Source organism: Lactuca saligna, chromosome 1, assembly GCF_052625555.1.
Source record: "Lactuca saligna cultivar CGN05327 chromosome 1, ASM5262555v1, whole genome shotgun sequence".
Lineage (NCBI taxonomy): Eukaryota > Viridiplantae > Streptophyta > Magnoliopsida > Asterales > Asteraceae > Lactuca > Lactuca saligna.
Window position 1 is genome coordinate 38,117,943 of NC_136417.1, and position 17,089 is coordinate 38,135,031.

General features: G+C 29.8%; 2 protein-coding genes across 3 annotated transcripts; one reads left to right on the top strand and one right to left on the bottom strand.

Moving 5' to 3' along the window:
- Positions 1-2,834: 2,834 nt before the first annotated feature.
- LOC145033047 (uncharacterized) lies at positions 2,835-7,639 on the top strand. Of its 2 annotated transcripts, none has more exons than XM_078981978.1 (10): positions 2,835-3,521; positions 3,877-3,960; positions 4,051-4,844; positions 4,929-5,106; positions 5,199-5,317; positions 5,661-6,316; positions 6,406-6,586; positions 6,654-6,773; positions 6,863-7,000; positions 7,077-7,639. In XM_078981978.1, the coding sequence occupies exons 1-10, from the start codon at positions 3,479-3,481 to the stop codon at positions 7,482-7,484; spliced, it is 2,721 nt and encodes a 906-aa protein (XP_078838104.1). In that variant the 5' UTR covers positions 2,835-3,478; the 3' UTR covers positions 7,485-7,639. The 2 variants fall into 2 exon arrangements, with proteins under 2 accessions (XP_078838104.1, XP_078838103.1); XM_078981977.1 differs by having other exon boundaries at positions 2,836-3,521; positions 5,196-5,317.
- Positions 7,640-8,202: 563 nt separating this feature from the next.
- On the bottom strand, positions 8,203-12,797 carry LOC145004991 (protein FAR1-RELATED SEQUENCE 5-like). Its single transcript, XM_078964023.1, has 6 exons — positions 12,686-12,797; positions 11,391-12,207; positions 11,034-11,295; positions 9,602-9,657; positions 8,891-9,491; positions 8,203-8,814 (listed from the first exon to the last, which is right to left on the bottom strand). The coding sequence occupies exons 1-6, from the start codon at positions 12,795-12,797 to the stop codon at positions 8,203-8,205; spliced, it is 2,460 nt and encodes an 819-aa protein (XP_078820149.1).
- Positions 12,798-17,089: the final 4,292 nt, after the last annotated feature.

Consider the following 17,089-nt stretch of genomic DNA (forward strand, 5'->3'; position numbering starts at 1 on the left):
ATGGGATCTGCAATGAATAGTCGGCTGGAGGAAGTATGTTTTCTGGGGTTTATTTCACATTCTGTGGGTAGTCAACTAGTGTAGTTTTCATCGAGAATGGCCGACTGTAGTCGATGATTGATGATTTCCAACAAGATGATACGACGACGCAAGGTGGTAAACTGCAACGAATGGAGGAGCTGAGTCGGAGTGTTTGGTATTTTTATTTAAAACAATAAAGAAAGAAATTAAAATAAAATAAAACAATTAAATAAATATTATTTATTATAAATAAAAATAATAAATTTAAACTAATAATCCAATAAAAAGAACTAATGCAATAAAAAAATTAAAAGAAATTAATTAAATAAAATTAATAATCAAATAAAGTAACACTTACTAACAGATAAATATTATATGCTAAAAATAATATTTTTTTAATATATAATAATCCAATAAAAAAGAATTAATCCAATAAAGAAAGAAATTTAAAAAAATCAATTAAAAAATTATTAATAAAAAATGTAATATTTATTAATATATAAATATAATATATTAAAAATAATATTTATTAATATATAATAATCCAATCAAAAGAATTAACGAAATAAAAAAATAAAAAACAATTCATTAAAAGAATTTAATAATTCAAAAAATTAACAGTTACTAAATATAAATATTATATGTTAAAAATAATATTTATTAATATATAATAAACCAATAAAAAAGAATCAATAAAGAAGAAATTCAAAAAAAAAAGTTAATAATAAAAAAAGCAATACTTATTAATATATAAATAAAATATATTAAAAATAATATTTATTAATATATAATAATCCAATAACAAATAATACAACAAGAAAAAGTTAAAAAGAAAAAAGTAATTAAAATAATTAATATATAATAGTTCAATAAAATGTAAAAGAAAATTTTCATAATTGGTCCTTGTAGTTTGGTAAAAAGATAAAACTGCAGAAATGATCTCAGGGGTAAATCCGTCATTTGCCAAAAGTTAACAAGCATTCTGTTAAACTTAACGAAGTTATGACCAAAATCGCAACATAACCATCAAACAGGGACCTTTTTTGCTAATAAACATTTTTTTGACCTTACCGACAGAAGTTGACAAACCACAGGTACCATTTTTGCAATTTTATCGAACTAAAACCAATTGAAACTACTTTAATAAATGATATCTTCACACATGACATTTTCAATATATATATATATATATATATATATATATATATATATATATATATATATATATATATATATATATATATATATTCCAATTATCATTTTATTATACTTTTCATCTTATTAAATTAAAATTTCATATTTAATATGTAAGGTAATATATATGTAAGTTATTTATTACAAATGATTTATATATGTAATGATTTCAATACATTAAAGCCTCGTTAATTTTAATAATTCAATTTTTTCTTATTTTTTTTATAAATTCAAAATTTTAAAATTGTTAAATTTCCATATTTTTTTTTAATTAAACTCATGTAATACATGGATCTTACATCTAGTTCTTTAACATTCAATACTGAAATAACCAAGGAAACAGCTGGCCACTAGCCGACTAAAAAAACTATCAAATTTACAATTAATCATTTTAATTCAATAAGTACGAGTTAACCGTTTTGTTTTTAAAAAGTACCTCTTTAAAAGTTTTGATATTTAAATTACACTTGCTATAATTAGTTTCAAGACAAAATAGACAATAGGTCCTTACTGTTTACAAAAAGTCACACATTAGGACCCTATCTTTCTTCTATGATGATGGTCGTTGTGTTTTTTTTTCCGTGGTTTTTTTTTTTTTTTTTTTTGTGTGTGTGATTGGTCCAATAACATTTTCATGATGCCGAGACTTCCTTGATTAGGGGTCACACACACACAAGAAGATGAGGCAGAATCACTGACCTTCCGCTTCGCACGTCTACGCATAACGGCACACCACACCGACGGAGCAACACCAAACACAAAATCAAAAAGAACAAAGCATAATATTCACAAAGATGATTATTATTCACATACACCAATATCAAAAAACATCAACAAAAGTAGAATGTGACACATTAGACATTTAGAAAACCCTAAATAACAAACATAGAACAACATTAAAAAACAAAAAGAAGAAAAACACAAAACAAGAAGCAAAAACTTGGAAAGAATCTAAGAACGAAAGACAATGAAAGTGAGAGAAGCAGGAGAGATTAATAAGCACATTCGCACCAGAACAAAACACATGTTCGTAAAAGTTTAATCTAGAAACGACGAATTAAAGTAAAAGCTCATATTAAATAAAATGGTTGGTAAGTAAGACAACTTGCATTTCAATACTTGTTAACTTGAAAGAACGAGATTGTGAAATAGTGCAAATCACATGTAAGACAAATCTCCTTTCTTTTTATTATAATAAACATATTACGTTTCTTAGGTAAAATAGAGACAACATCAACCACACACCTACCAACAGAAGTAAAAAAAACAATATGCGAGTCCTTTCTCTTTTTTTTTCCCTAAGCAAAAAAGAGAAGCAAACAAGTTTCTTAAAAACGAAGTCTTCTTCAATTGGAAGATGGTTTTGAAGATATATATATATATATATATATATATATATATATATATATATATATATATATATATATATATATATATATATATATATATATATATATATATAGAGAAGAGATCAAGTACGAAGGAAGTTTATGTGCGAAGGGTGAGAAGGTATGTGGTTCCTTAAAAATATTAGATTCAATTGTTATAACGTATATATGGCAATTATTATTAATTTAAAAGATGAAAGAAGATAAATACGTTACAAATATATATGTCATTTAATAAAGTTCATATCTCGTATCCCATTTATATCACACCTCTTCATTTATTCCTTGCCCTAATTTCCGCGCCCAAAAGAAGCCATCAGATTAGAGATTGATTTTGAAAAGGCAATCGTATTTTACAAGATATTTCGATGTAATCAAATTCAACGTTATTTCAATTTCTGCTTGAAGGGTTCATAACGAGCTTCATCAACTATTTAGGATATCAACCACGCATTGGATGCATCTCTTCCCGGCCATAATTTTCGCCCAAAAAAAACCCTTCAGGATGGAAATTGAGAAACAATAATCGATGGTTTTTAATTGCCGATTGGATATGATTAAACTCAAGATATTGGGTATAATCAAATTATTGTTTATGTGCTAAGAGCTTTAACTTCTGCTGTAAGGGTCCATAACGAGCTTCATAATTTCGGGATGGAAATTGATAAAGAAGAATCGATGGTTTTTAATTGGAGATTGGATATGATTAAATTCAAGATATTCTACTACGGATTTTTCTGGTATAATGGTTCTATAAAGATTCATTGGCTTGATAAGCTACATAAAGAGTTTCTAGTCGGAGGGTTCATGCCAAAATTTAGCAATCAGCCATAATTTCATCTGTGTTTTGCTCTGGAGTTAGAAATTTTGGACTTATGGAGTCTGTAAGTGTATCAGAACCTCATCCAGACTCACAAAGTAAGTAATTTTTGATAATCTTCTTGGTTTTCATTTATGGTGATTCAGGACAGTAGTGATTGACAAAATGTTGTTGGTGTGTTTTTACTCTGGAACTGACATTATTTATTCAAGTTTTACACCTTTTGTTCTTAATGATATTAGTTGTTTTAGTGCTTCAAGTGTTGTTACTGTTTATGGTGGCAACTTTAGAGTAGTGACAAAAACTACGTAACAAAATAATTATGTTAGTAGAAATGATTCAGGTGTTACCAGTACTTTTTTGTCAAATGAATCCTAATAAATATGCTTCTGTTTAAGTCTTTGTATTATTGTTAATTATTTTTGATAATTTTTATTCTATCTCAATCAACAGGGAAACAGAGCGAACACACTACAGTCATTAACAACAAAGACATTTCCATCAACAATGAAATGGAATCCAATATATCAAAATCAAGTATAAAGAAATGATCATAAATCATTATTTAATGTTTTATTATATTTATTTTTATGTGTTAATAATATGTATATGAGGATGGTTTTTCAGAAAAAAGCAGGACAAAGTTTACATCAGATTTTTATTCTCGAAAGCGTCCAAATGATGATGATGATGATGATGATGATGATTTTGTAAACCCGCAACCTGTTACAATTCCGTTACAAAAGATCGTGAAAAAGCAAACTAGAATGGCAAATCCAGGAAAAGTGGAAGATTCCTTAAGATATTTGAACACCAGGTTCCCTCCGGAACACATTACCAAAACCATGGCATTGCTGAACAATGATCAAAGAAAGTGTGTAGAGTCTATTGGTTTTGGATCCGCTTTAAATATACAATTAGAAAAACTGCCGCGTAGGATATGTTATTGGGTTGTCGACAACTATGACCCAAATACCAATTCGATTCGTGTAAAGGACAAGAGACTTGTTGTGACAAGGGAGACGGTACATGATATATATGGGATTCCAATGGGTGACATGCCAATGTCTAACCCTTGTAGAGCAAACTCTAGAAACAAGTTTGTCAAACTTTGGAAATCCCAATTTCCAAAATCAGTCAAACGAATACGACTAACACACGTTGTAGACATGATACAAAAGGACACAAATGTTGGTCCTTTTTTTATTATGAATTTTCTTGTGTTGTTTGTATCTGTGATGATTGAGTATCCAACGATGGGGACTGTCAATCAAGGATTCTTGGAGAATATTCCAGATGATATGGATATCAAACAATTAGACTGGTGCGGATTTGTTGTAGCATGTCTGAAATCAAGTCGTATGATGTGGAGAAGATTGGACGATAAGTGCGTTTACAGTGGTCCCATTGTATTTCTTTTGGTAAACACATTTTCTGAAATATATCAAAACATGCTTAAAGATGCTTATATATGTATATTTTCTTCAATAACATATTCTTTTTAGTTGTTTTACCTTAGTTGCACAAAAGTTGAGGATGCCACATTTCAAAGTCCAACTACTGGAATGATGTATTGGACAACAGACATGTTAGATAAGAGGGAGTTAGAAGAGTTGTCTAAAGGAGGTTTCGGAAATGTAATCATATCATCACAACACATGAGCATGAACCACACTAAACAAGGTATATTATAGCATTTTCAAACTATTTGAATAGTATTAAGCATATAAATTATACAAATCTTTAATTCACATACGGAAATTCCAAAACAGAAGATGGCGAGGACGATGATGCTGCTGGATCTGAAAGAGATTGTAAATCTCCTGCTGGTTTTATTGAACATGTAGTTCAAGAAACATCACAAAGTGAAAATGATGCAGATAACAACTTGAAGGTAATGAAACTATACATTTTAACAAATTTATGATGCCATTTTGTTTATTACTAATGTTAATCATGGTAAAATTCGTGATTTTAGTGCTTTATTTAGTAAACTGATTCACTAAATGTGTTCCATGTGCTAGTTCTTTTACACACGTTATACCATGTAAAACCATTATTTGTTTACTATTATTAAAGAACTTTAGTATATGTGACCTTATCGGGATATGTGTGACTTTTGTGCTTTTACTAATTCAACATAAAACCAAATCGAAAATTAGTATTTCAGCATATTTGTTTTACCATTTCCTGCTATCACTTTTATAGCATTCTACTTATGCCATGCTTCTTTCCAGGATATTATGAGCGAAATTAACATCGAATTCAATGCATGCGACAATGCAATGCGAGCTATACAGAAGTTGTTGATGCAAGGTGTAAAGAAGTTTCCAGATTCTGTCGAACTGCGCATGTTAGTAACTAAAAGGCATCACGAATTCAATCTGGCTTGGCCAGATTTTTCAACATCTGTTGACTCTCATGCTGGGACATTTTTCAATGGAGCCGCGACACCTGTTATGCCAGTCCGAGATAATACAGCTGAAACTAAAGTTGATCAGTTTACGGAAGCTCAAATGGCAGATGAGCCACTTATTGATGTTGTGTGTACACCTTTTACACAAATTCTTAATGCAGATGCTTTTGACATGATGTTAGAATCGGCATTTGCGACCTCTACAAGGCTTTCAACTCCATCGGATCATGTCGAACCAAATATCAAAATTGATGATGTAAACGCGGTTCCTGTTACTATTGTGGCACCAAGACGGACATCAAGATTGGTGGTTAGTCCTGTCACTGTTGTGGCACCAAGACGGACAAGAAGATTGGTGCAACTAACCGAGAAAATTAGATCACCTTATTTTAATAGGGTCGTTGATCCAAACAAAGTTCTTAGACCAATCGAGGAGAGAGTGTCCGGTTGGATTTTCGCAGGGCTGGACGAGGAATGGTACATTTCTAAATCAATATATCTATTCTACAGTAAATAAAGAATCACAGTAACTATATACTTATTGATGAAAACTAATTGTAATTTAGGGATCTTGTATTTGAATCAACTTTTGGAGATAGCGGACATAGGGGAATTTTTGAGAGTATGATTCCTGGATCCAAAATCCATGTAACAATATTAGACATTTGGGCTACTCTTCTAAACCATCAGGAACTACGCAGAAATAAGAAGTCACCATCAAGGATGTTTTTATCCTGCACACTTCTGGTAAAATTAATTTTTATGTCGTATGCTTATTTTAAATGATCCAATAATCTACATATTTTAATTCCAGAGCAACTTCATACTGGATGAGGCGATTTGTATTGAGCAGCGATACAAAAGGTTTGTTGATCGCATGAATGAGCATATCGAAAAATTCAAACAATGCACAAGCTTCAAAGATGTGGACCTTGTAAGTCCTTTTCATTTATTCAATCAATTTACATTAACTAACTTGTTTCACACAAAACTATGTTCAACCAATTTTATTATGTACATCAGGTATTCTTCCCCGTGCTTGACAATGAACATTACTACCTTATTGTCTTTGATTTCATAAAATCCGAATGTGTAATCATAGACAACATTTACCGTGAAGAGTCGATTGAAGTGCTTTATGGAAACGTGCCTAACGATCTGGTAACAAAATTTCATATATATTTAATTTAACCAGGATCATATACTATATTCTGATCACATATCATATTTATTCCAGAAAATATTGTTTACTCTGTACATTGATGCTTGGAATCATCCAAGAAGAAATTCAATGAAGAGTGCAATCATAGTTCGATCGTCTATGGAATGGATGACAAAGGAAAACTACATAGATTGTGGGTTATTCCTTATGAAACACATGGAAACATATAAAGGTGGGGATCCGAATAAATGGATTGTGGGTTTGGAGCCTGAATTCGCAGACAGTGATGACCAACAGATACAACTAAATGAATTGAGAAAGAAGTATGTTACAAAAATTTTGACATCAGATTTGAACATTATCAAACCATCTCTCAACAGAAAGTTAGCATCATACGATAAGTTATCTGATGCGGAGAAGGAAAACTTGAACACTGAAGAACATCTCCAACGCATTGAGCGCAGAATCAGTTTGTTTTATTAGATTTACATTAAGCTTTGAACCATGTCTTACACTATTTTTACTTTTGTTTTGTTGTTTGGTTTGACAATAATATTATTTACGTTTGTCTCATCTAATTTTAAGTGACCAATCTTCAATTACAATATTTTTTATTAATTTATTATTTGTGTTTGATATTTACTACAATTTACCTTTTTAATACCATTTACACATTTTTTTACTATCAATTTTGAAACAAAGTTACAACAATATTGTTATTAAATGCAACTTTTGATTATTCATCACACTTACATTTGACTATTCAGGACACTTACATTACACTATTCATGACACTTACACTCCCATGGAAAACAAATAACAAAAATTTAATTGCAGGAATTCTTCTTATCACTAACTTTAAGCCATCATGACAGTTAAAACTGATTTCATATTTTATGGCAATTACACCTTCCAATCACATTCTGCAATCTAGATCTACGTATGACTCACCTGCATTAAAAACATAAAATTAAAAATAAAATTTGATTCACACAACATTTATCACTTATCATGTATGCGTTCCAGCGACCACAACATTTGATTCACACATAGATACTAATATCTTAAAAATAAAAATCCTCTAAGTCTCTGCATTAAAAATAAAATGCTTCTAAATTTTAAACTCAAAGACTCACGTTAACTCGTAAAGTAACATTGCTATCTTGAATACTTAATAATTAAGAAGAAAAAATAAACCAAACTATTTAGAAGCATAGTCATTTGCTTTTTTCTTGCAAGTGCGAGCATTATGATCAACATACTCCCCGCATCGTCCACATTTTCTCGAACCCTTTTTAGCCTTCAAAATCGCCATCTCTTTTTCTCCTATCATCCTTTTCTTAACCGGCCCACTACCTTTGTTTCTAATTCCTTCTGGAATTTTAACATTTACTTCATCTCGCTTCTCGACACCAAACACCGCTTCAATGAAGCCCTTGTTCGTCATGGGTTGTACACTTCTTGTATCTTCATCAACTTCTTGCGTCATCTCCCTTAGTTTCTCTCGATACAACTTCAACTTTTCCATATCAGAAACTAGCCGATCAACACAATAGTCAACAGAATAGTATATGTCCCGGATCATTGATTTAAAATCATCATTTGCATCATCTTTAAGAGACTGACACATATTATACCCACTTGATGGCGTCGATACCACATCCTTTGTCCATCTTCTTGAAACATATTTTCTAGGGAAATGTTCTACTCCTGACATCCTTAATACATAAAAGCAGTGTCTACATAGGCACCCGGTTAATTCAAAGCGTAAACAAGAGCAAGTAACTGTGCAATCAGATTTCATGAATGAAACCTGTCAATATAACAAAGTATTAAAATTCGTTTTCTTTAAAAAAGTTTCTAGATACAACCAAGTACAATTTACATACCTCAAAAACACCAAAATGCTTAACGTCTTTATCAGTATCTTTGATGCTGAATTTATTAATTCCGTCATATTCTTCGACTTTAATTGAGTAACATGTAAGCATGGATGCCATTATCTCCTTTTGGATTTCAAAGAAAACAGTTCGTGTAAAGGTCTCAGATGCCTCCTCTTCAATCAACAAGTTTGTTTTAATATCAGGATTCGTGTAGCGGGAGTCATGATTATTTTTACGTTGAACACAACGTTGTGCTTCCATTGCCGTTTCAAAATGACCGAGAAACTCAATTAAATGCAAATTTGTATTTGTCATCAACCCATAGAAATAATTTTCACCTTCACATCTTGATGTCGTTCGCATTAACCCTGACAAGTGGCAATCCTTGAAATAGGCAGGAATCCATTTATCACGAATTGCAAACATATCTTTAAACCATTTGTTATCATTTAACTCATACTCATCCATTATCCTTTGCCATTCTATTTCAAACTCGCTTGTATTGATTCGTTCATTCCATATAACATTGTTTAATCGTTGCAAAACTCCCGTCTTTGACATATGGGAACCCAACTGAAAAAGCAATGGGCAATCATCATTAGTTTTTCTGACAAAAAATGAATCATTTCATTTATAAGTACCAACTTACACTTCCAAATACAATGTCATTCCAACTAAATTGACTTATGTCTAGTGATTCAAGTAACCAGCACTTACACTTCCAAATACATATGATTGTAAGTGATGCTTGAACTAAGTTTGTTTGATAACAGCTGTTTCAATAGAAAAAATTGAATCATCTCATTTATATATTCAGTTACATCTACATTAATATTCCCATATCTACATATGATTTTAAGTGATGTTTCAACTAAGTATTTTTTGGCAACAGGTGCTTCAATAGAAAAAATTGACCCACTTCATTTATATATACTAACTTACACTTCCAAGTGCAATGTGATCCCAACTGAATTGAGTTATGCCTAATGATTCAAGTACTGACACTTAAGTGCTTCATGCAAAACATGATTCAGTCACACCTACCTTAATATTCCTATATTTATATATGATTATACATGACGCTTCAACTAAGTACTTTTTTGGTCCAAGGCGCTTCAACAGAAAAAAAAAAAAAATAGAATCATTTCATTTTTACATACTAACTTACACTTCCAATCAAATTATGATTCCATATGAATAGATTTCTACCTAGTGATTCAAGTACCGACACTTATGTGCTTCATGTAACACATCATTCAATTACACTACCTTACTATTCCTATGTATAGATACGATTTTAAGTGATGCTTCAACTAAATTTGTTTGGTCAAAGGTGCTTCAATAGAGTTGAGTTCCAAGCAGAATGTGATTATAACAGAATTGAGTTATGCCTAGTGATTCAAGTACTAGCACTTAAGCGCATCAGCCAAAACATGACTCAGTCACACTAACTTACATACGATATTATCCGATGCTTCAACAAAGTTTATTTGGTAACAGGTGCTTCAATGCAAAAACTTAATCTTTTCATTCATATATACTAACCTACACTTCCAAGTACAATGTGATCCCATACTTAAATGAGTTATGCCAAGTGATTCAAGTACTGGCACTTATGTGCTTCATGCAAAACATGATTCAGTCACTCTAACTTAATATTCCTATACGTGCATACAATATTAACTGATGCTTCAACAAATCTTGTTTGGTAATAGGTGCTTCAATAGTTAAAATTGAACCATTTCATTTGAATATACTAACTAACAGTTCTAAGCAAAATGTGATTCCAACTGAATTGAGTTTTGCCCAGTGATTCAAGTTCCAACACTTAATTGCTTCATGCAAAACATGATTCAGTCATGAATACCTTAATATTTCTATACATACATACGATTTTACGTGATGCTTCATCTAAATTTCTTTTGGTAACAGGTGATTCAGTTCTTAGGTGATTCACTTCCAAGCTACTTGTGGTTCCAACTGAATTTAGTACTAGAACTAAAGTGCTTCATGCAAAACGTGATTCGGTTTCACTAACTTAATATTCTTCAATGCCTATACGCTTTTAATACTAATTTTAAGTGTCGATTCAGTTACACTAACTAAATATTCCCATATATACATACTATTTTGAGGGTATATTGTTTACCTTGTCGGTGAACTTTTGTGATATGTGCCACATACACAATCGATGCCTACAAGATGGTGAGAAAACTGCTGGAATCGCTTGCTTGATGGCTGCGTCTTGATCTGTCATCAACACAGTTGGTTCTCGTCCAAAAGTCGTTTTAAAAGCCATTAACAACCATTTATACGATTCTATTGATTCACTAGAAAGCAGCCCAACTGCAAAAGTGACACACTTTTTATGATTGTCAATACCTGTAAATGGCACGAAAATCATGAAGTACCTGTATAACAAATATACAATATAAATTACACAAGTTATTACCACCGTTATTTTAACAACCATGATATTTGTTTAATATGAAAAGATATTATGTACTTGTTTGTTCGGTATGTGGCATCAAATCCGACAATATCTCCAAATGCTGAATAATTTCGCTTTGCTTCTTCATCCGCCCAAAATAAACCACACAACTTTCCCTCACTGTCCACACGATATTCAAAAGAAAAGTCGTGTAAATATTCTTTTTTTTTATTGAGCTTGTCAATTACCATGTCCGCATCATTTTCACCAATGTATTCTATCCAATCCCTTTTCAAATTTTTGCATTCAACTTCAGTTGCCCCGACGTTGAGAAATCCTCCTTGTGTTTGCTTCAATATCTTGAATGCTCTAACCGGACCAATGTTTATATCTGATACATCATGAATAAGTTGTTTTTGTTGATATGTAAGCCTCCTGTTACTTTTCAAAAAATGGAAGTCTTCTGGATTAACCAACTCATGACTGTGTTTCTCCTCAAAATGTCTGACTACCCAAACATTTTCATCATTGAGCTTCAATCGGATACAAGCTTTACATCCTTTTCTGTGACTTGGCCGATTTCGTCTTTGTTTGCTCCGGTCTATCAAACTATCAAATGAACGTTTCTGTTTTTTTTTCTCGCCCTCCCTATTACATAATATGTACCTACGCGAGTACCCATCTCCTGTTTTCGATTGCTCTGTAGTACCTTTTCGTATCTCGAACCCACTTTTACGTGCATATTCTCTATAAAACAACAGTGCGTCATCATACAATGGAAATAATTGCCCTACAAATGGTTTCAACTCAGTTTTTGGTGTCCAGGTTTTTTCAACTAGTACACCTTGAACCCCATCAGAGTGAAAACTTGATGGTTCCGATTCACACATATCTGCAATAAATAAACAAAAAATTAATGTTATTGGTGTCTTTTTAGTGCGTAATTGACAAGGTTTATTCAAGCTTCTTACCCTTTTCAACAACTTGAAGACATTGCATCTCATCAGATTAAATACATGTTTGTTCCGAATCAAACATATCTGCAACACATATCAAGTTTTATGTCGGATTCAGTGAAATGCTAACTTACAAAAATTAACAAACTCAATATGATATAACTGTTACAACACTAGTTCACAATATACTCCAATCAATTCACCATCAGTATACCATACGACTTCTTGCAACTACAACTAATTCACCTGTTATGCTATTCAAATGTCATCTTCTTTTCTTACAGGCCCAAATAACATGAATAGCATAACAAACTCTATTGAATCATTAAACATTGCTTCATTGAATCAATTTTCCCACTCTTTATCACTTTTATAATCTGCATTATATTACACTAAAAAAACAAAAACACAAACCTGTGTACTTTTCCGTCTCTTTCTTCTCGTGAATATGTTGCTTAATAGTTTCAATCTTGTAATTTGTTGCTGTACATATGAGCTTGTTGGTCGTGAATTGGTTGATGTACATTTAGCTTCGTAATTAGAGTTGCTTTTCTTTATGTCGTTATGATACAAAAAATAACCCAGACAAAAAAAAAAAAAAAAAAAAAAAAAAAAAAAAAAAAAACCGCAGATCTTTTTTTATTTGTAACTGAAGCATTTGTTTATTATGTAAACTTGGAACGTGATATACTCCACCCATATAAAGAACACTTACATAATTAAATTTTTAGATAGAAGATTACCAATATACCTCTTGTGCAGCATTGATTACTTTCTCTTCTTACCTTCTTACCATTTTCTCACTTCTTATTGGATCCATAACCTATATATATATATATATATATATATATATATATATATATATATGGATGATGATCTACTATTAATATATAGTATTGATGCATTTATCTAGAAAATCTTTTTAATTATTTGGATTAATGGTGTTATTATTAAAATATATGCCATAACATTAAAAAGATACATATTTTTTCCATAAGGAATATTTGAATTCTTTCTTGCTTACGGAATGTAACCTTGTTATTTTTATTTAAGTTGTAATCATGTATTTAATTAATTAATAATTATTGTTTGAAAATTGGACTAGCTAGTGACTTTGATTGTGAAACATAATTTTTTTATTGTTAATAAATGGTAATTATGATATTTTTTTTCATTAGTCATTGCATTCTAATGAAATAATATATTAGTTAGAAATTTTGGGCGTTATATATATATATATATATATATATATATATATATATATATATATATATATATATATATATATATATACACACACACACGGTTAGGTTCATGTGAGACGGCCTAATTTTGTGAGACCGTGAGATGTATTTTTTAATTTTTTTTAACTTTTTTTAGTTAATTCAAGTTCCAAAAATAATATTTAAAAAAAGAATTTTTTGATTTTTCCATTTATTTCGCATTTTAAAATTATTTTTATACTATGTACAGTGTAATATTCTATTTAGAATATTTCACGTATTTTTCATAAAAAATAGAATTTTTTTTTATTTTTTTTAAATTTTTTTAAATTTTTTTTAGTTAATTCAAGTTCCGAAAATAATATTTAAAAAAAGAATTTTTAGATTTTTCCATTTATTTTGCATTTTAAAATTATTTTTTAGAATATGTCAGTCTAATATTCTATTTAAAATATTTCAAGTATTTTTTTAAAAAAACGGGAATTTTTTTTTTATTTTTTTTATTTTTTTAAAATTTTTTTTAGTTAATTCAAGTTCCGAAAATAATATTTAAAAAAAGAATTTTTGGATTTTTCCATTTATTTTGCATTTTAAAATTATTTTTAGATTTGGTCTCACGGTCTCACAAAATTAGAATGGTCTTAAATGAACCTGAACCTATATATATATATATATATATATATATATATATATATATATATATATATATATATATATATATATATATATATATATATACACTTTAATAAATAAAGATTTTTTTTGCTACATGTCTTCTTCTCCTTCATTTGTACACACGACATTTTCTAAAAAAAAATTTAATTTTTTATTTTCCACTTGTCATTTTATTGTATTTTTCATCTTATTAAATTAAAATTTCATATTTAATATGTAAGGTAATATATATGTAAGTTATTTATTACAAATGATTTATATATGTAATGTATTAAATATATTAAAGCCTCGTTAATTTTAATAATTCAATTTTTTTCTCATTTTTTTTATAAATTCAAAATTTTAAAATTGTTAAATTTTCATATTTATTTTTTTAATTAAACTCATGTAATACATGAATCTCACACCTAGTTCTTTAACATTCCATATTGAAATAACTAAGGAAATTTACAATCAATCATTTTAATTCAATAAGTACGAGTTAACCGGTTTTTTTAAAAAAGTACCTCTTTAAAAGTTTTGATATTTAAATTACATTTGCTATAATTAGTTTCAAAACAAAGTAGACAATAGGTCCTTACTGTTTACAAAAAGTCACACATTAGGTCCCTATCTTTCTTCTATGATGATGGTCGTTCTGTTTTTTTTTTTCTGTGGTTTTTTTTTTTTTTTTTTTTTTTTTTTTGTGATTGGTCCAATACCATTTTCATGACGCCGAGAGTTCCTTGATTAGGGGTCACACACACACAAGAAGATGAGGCAGAATCACCGACCTTCCGCTTCGCACGTCTAGGCATAACAGCACACCACACCGACGGAGCAACACCAAACACAAAATCAAAAAGAACAAAGCATAATATTCACAAAGATGATTATTATTCACATACACCAATATCAAAAAACATCAACAAAAGTAGAATGTGACACATTAGACATTTAGAAAACCCTAAATAACAAACATAGAACAACATTAAAAAACAAAAAGAAGAAAAACACAAAACAAGAAGCAAAAACTTGGAAAGAATCTAAGAACGAAAGACAATGAAAGTGAGAGAAGCAGGAGAGATTAATAAGCACATTCGCACCAGAACAAAACACATGTTCGTAAAAGTTTAATCTAGAAGCGAAGAATTAAAGTAAAATCTCATATTAAATAAAATGGTTGGTAAGTAAGACAACTTGCATTTCAATACTTGTTAACTTAAAAAAACGAGATTGTGAAATAGTGCAAATCACATGTAAGACAAATCTCCTTTCTTTTTATTATAATAAACATGTTACCTTTCTTAGGTAAAATAGAGATAACATCAACCACACATCTACCAAAAGAAGTAAAAAAACAATATGCGAGTCCTTTCTCTTTTTTTTTCCCTAAGCAAAAAAGAGAAGCAAACAAGTTTCTTAAAAATGAACTCTTCTTCAATTGGAAGATGGTTTTGAAGATATATATATATATATATATATATATATATATATATATATATATATATATATATATATATATATATATATATATATATATATATATATATATATATCGATGATGATCTACTATTAAAAGATAGTATTGATGCATTTATCTAGAAAATCTTTTTAATTATTTGGATTAATGGTGTTATTATTAAAATATATGCCATAACATTAAAAAGATGATATCTTTTTTTCCATAAGGAATATCTGAATTCTTTCTTGCTTACGGAATGTAACCTTGTTATTTTTATTTTAGTTGTAACCATGTATTTAATTAATTAATAATTATTGTTTGAAAATTGGACTAGCTAGTGACTTTGATTGTGAAACATAATTTTTTTTATTGTTAATAAATGGTAATTATGATATTTTTTTTCATTAGTCATTGCATTCTAATGAAATAATATATTAGTTAGAAATTTTGGGCGTTATAAATGAAGATTTTTTTTGCTACATGTCTTCTTCTCCTTTATTTGTACACACGACATTTTCTAAAAATTTTTAAATTTTTTATTTTCCACTTGTCATTTTATTGTATTTTTCATCTTATTAAATTAAAATTTCATATTTAATATGTAAGGTAATATATATGTAAGTTATTTATTACAAATGATTTATATATGTAATGTATTCAATACATTAAAGCCTCGTTAATTTTAATAATTCAATTTTTTACTCATTTTTTTTTTATAAATTCAAATTTTTAAAATTGTTAAATTTTCATATTTATTTTTTTAATTAAACTCATGTAATACACGAATCTCACACCTAGTTTTTTAACATTCCATATTGAAATAACTAAGGAAACAGCTTGCCACATACCACACATACATAAATCACATACTGGGTCCCCACCCTCCATCAGGCCTCGCCCGGTCTGAAGCCCCACGAGAATTAAACGAACCAAGTTCACCTATTCGAGAGTGAGGAAGAAAAAGCAACAAGATACTTCCCACTTTTTATGTCCTACGATTTTGCTAGTTTAGAAACTAAGGAGAAGGAAAGGGGGCGCTAGTTCAGCTAAGTCGATTTAGCAAACCAATGCCTTAAGCCCTTGTGCTATCCCCCCAAGGACGCCTTCGGCATCCAGGGGTCACGGACCGACCATAGAACCCTGTTCAATTCTTGGATTCAAAAAATGTGGGAATAAAGAGTATTAATAGAAAATATTTCATCTTTCCTTGATGCGGAAATAAATAGTCCTGACTTTCCTGAAAGCTTACTAAGGTACGACGCCTGATTGTGAGTCCGCTTGGATTACAGATCTATCAATCACCAGGCCCTACCTGATATTGGGCCCTGACCGATACACACATAATCATTTAACCATATAATCATATAAACATATAACCTTACTAGCACATGCAATAATTACAAAGACTATAGCATACCATACAGTAATTGAGCCACGCCCGACATCAGACCTCACCCAATAAGCATAAAAACACAT

Bases quoted from the DNA above. Each gene is read 5' to 3' on its own strand.
- LOC145033047 (XM_078981977.1), top strand. From the start codon at position 3,479: ATGGAGTCTGTAAGTGTATCAGAACCTCATCCAGACTCACAAA. The intron at 3,522-3,876 runs GTAAGTAATTTT...CTCAATCAACAG, and splicing joins ACCTCATCCAGACTCACAAA to GGAAACAGAGCGAACACACT. The intron at 6,587-6,653 runs GTAAAATTAATT...TTTTAATTCCAG, and splicing joins TTTTATCCTGCACACTTCTG to AGCAACTTCATACTGGATGA.
- LOC145004991 (XM_078964023.1), bottom strand. From the start codon at position 12,797: ATGTACATCAACCAATTCACGACCAACAAGCTCATATGTACAGCAACA. The intron at 9,492-9,601 runs GTAAGTGCTGGT...ATTTTTTGTCAG, and splicing joins AATCATATGTATTTGGAAGT to AAAAACTAATGATGATTGCC. The intron at 8,815-8,890 runs GTATGTAAATTG...TTATATTGACAG, and splicing joins AGCATTTTGGTGTTTTTGAG to GTTTCATTCATGAAATCTGA.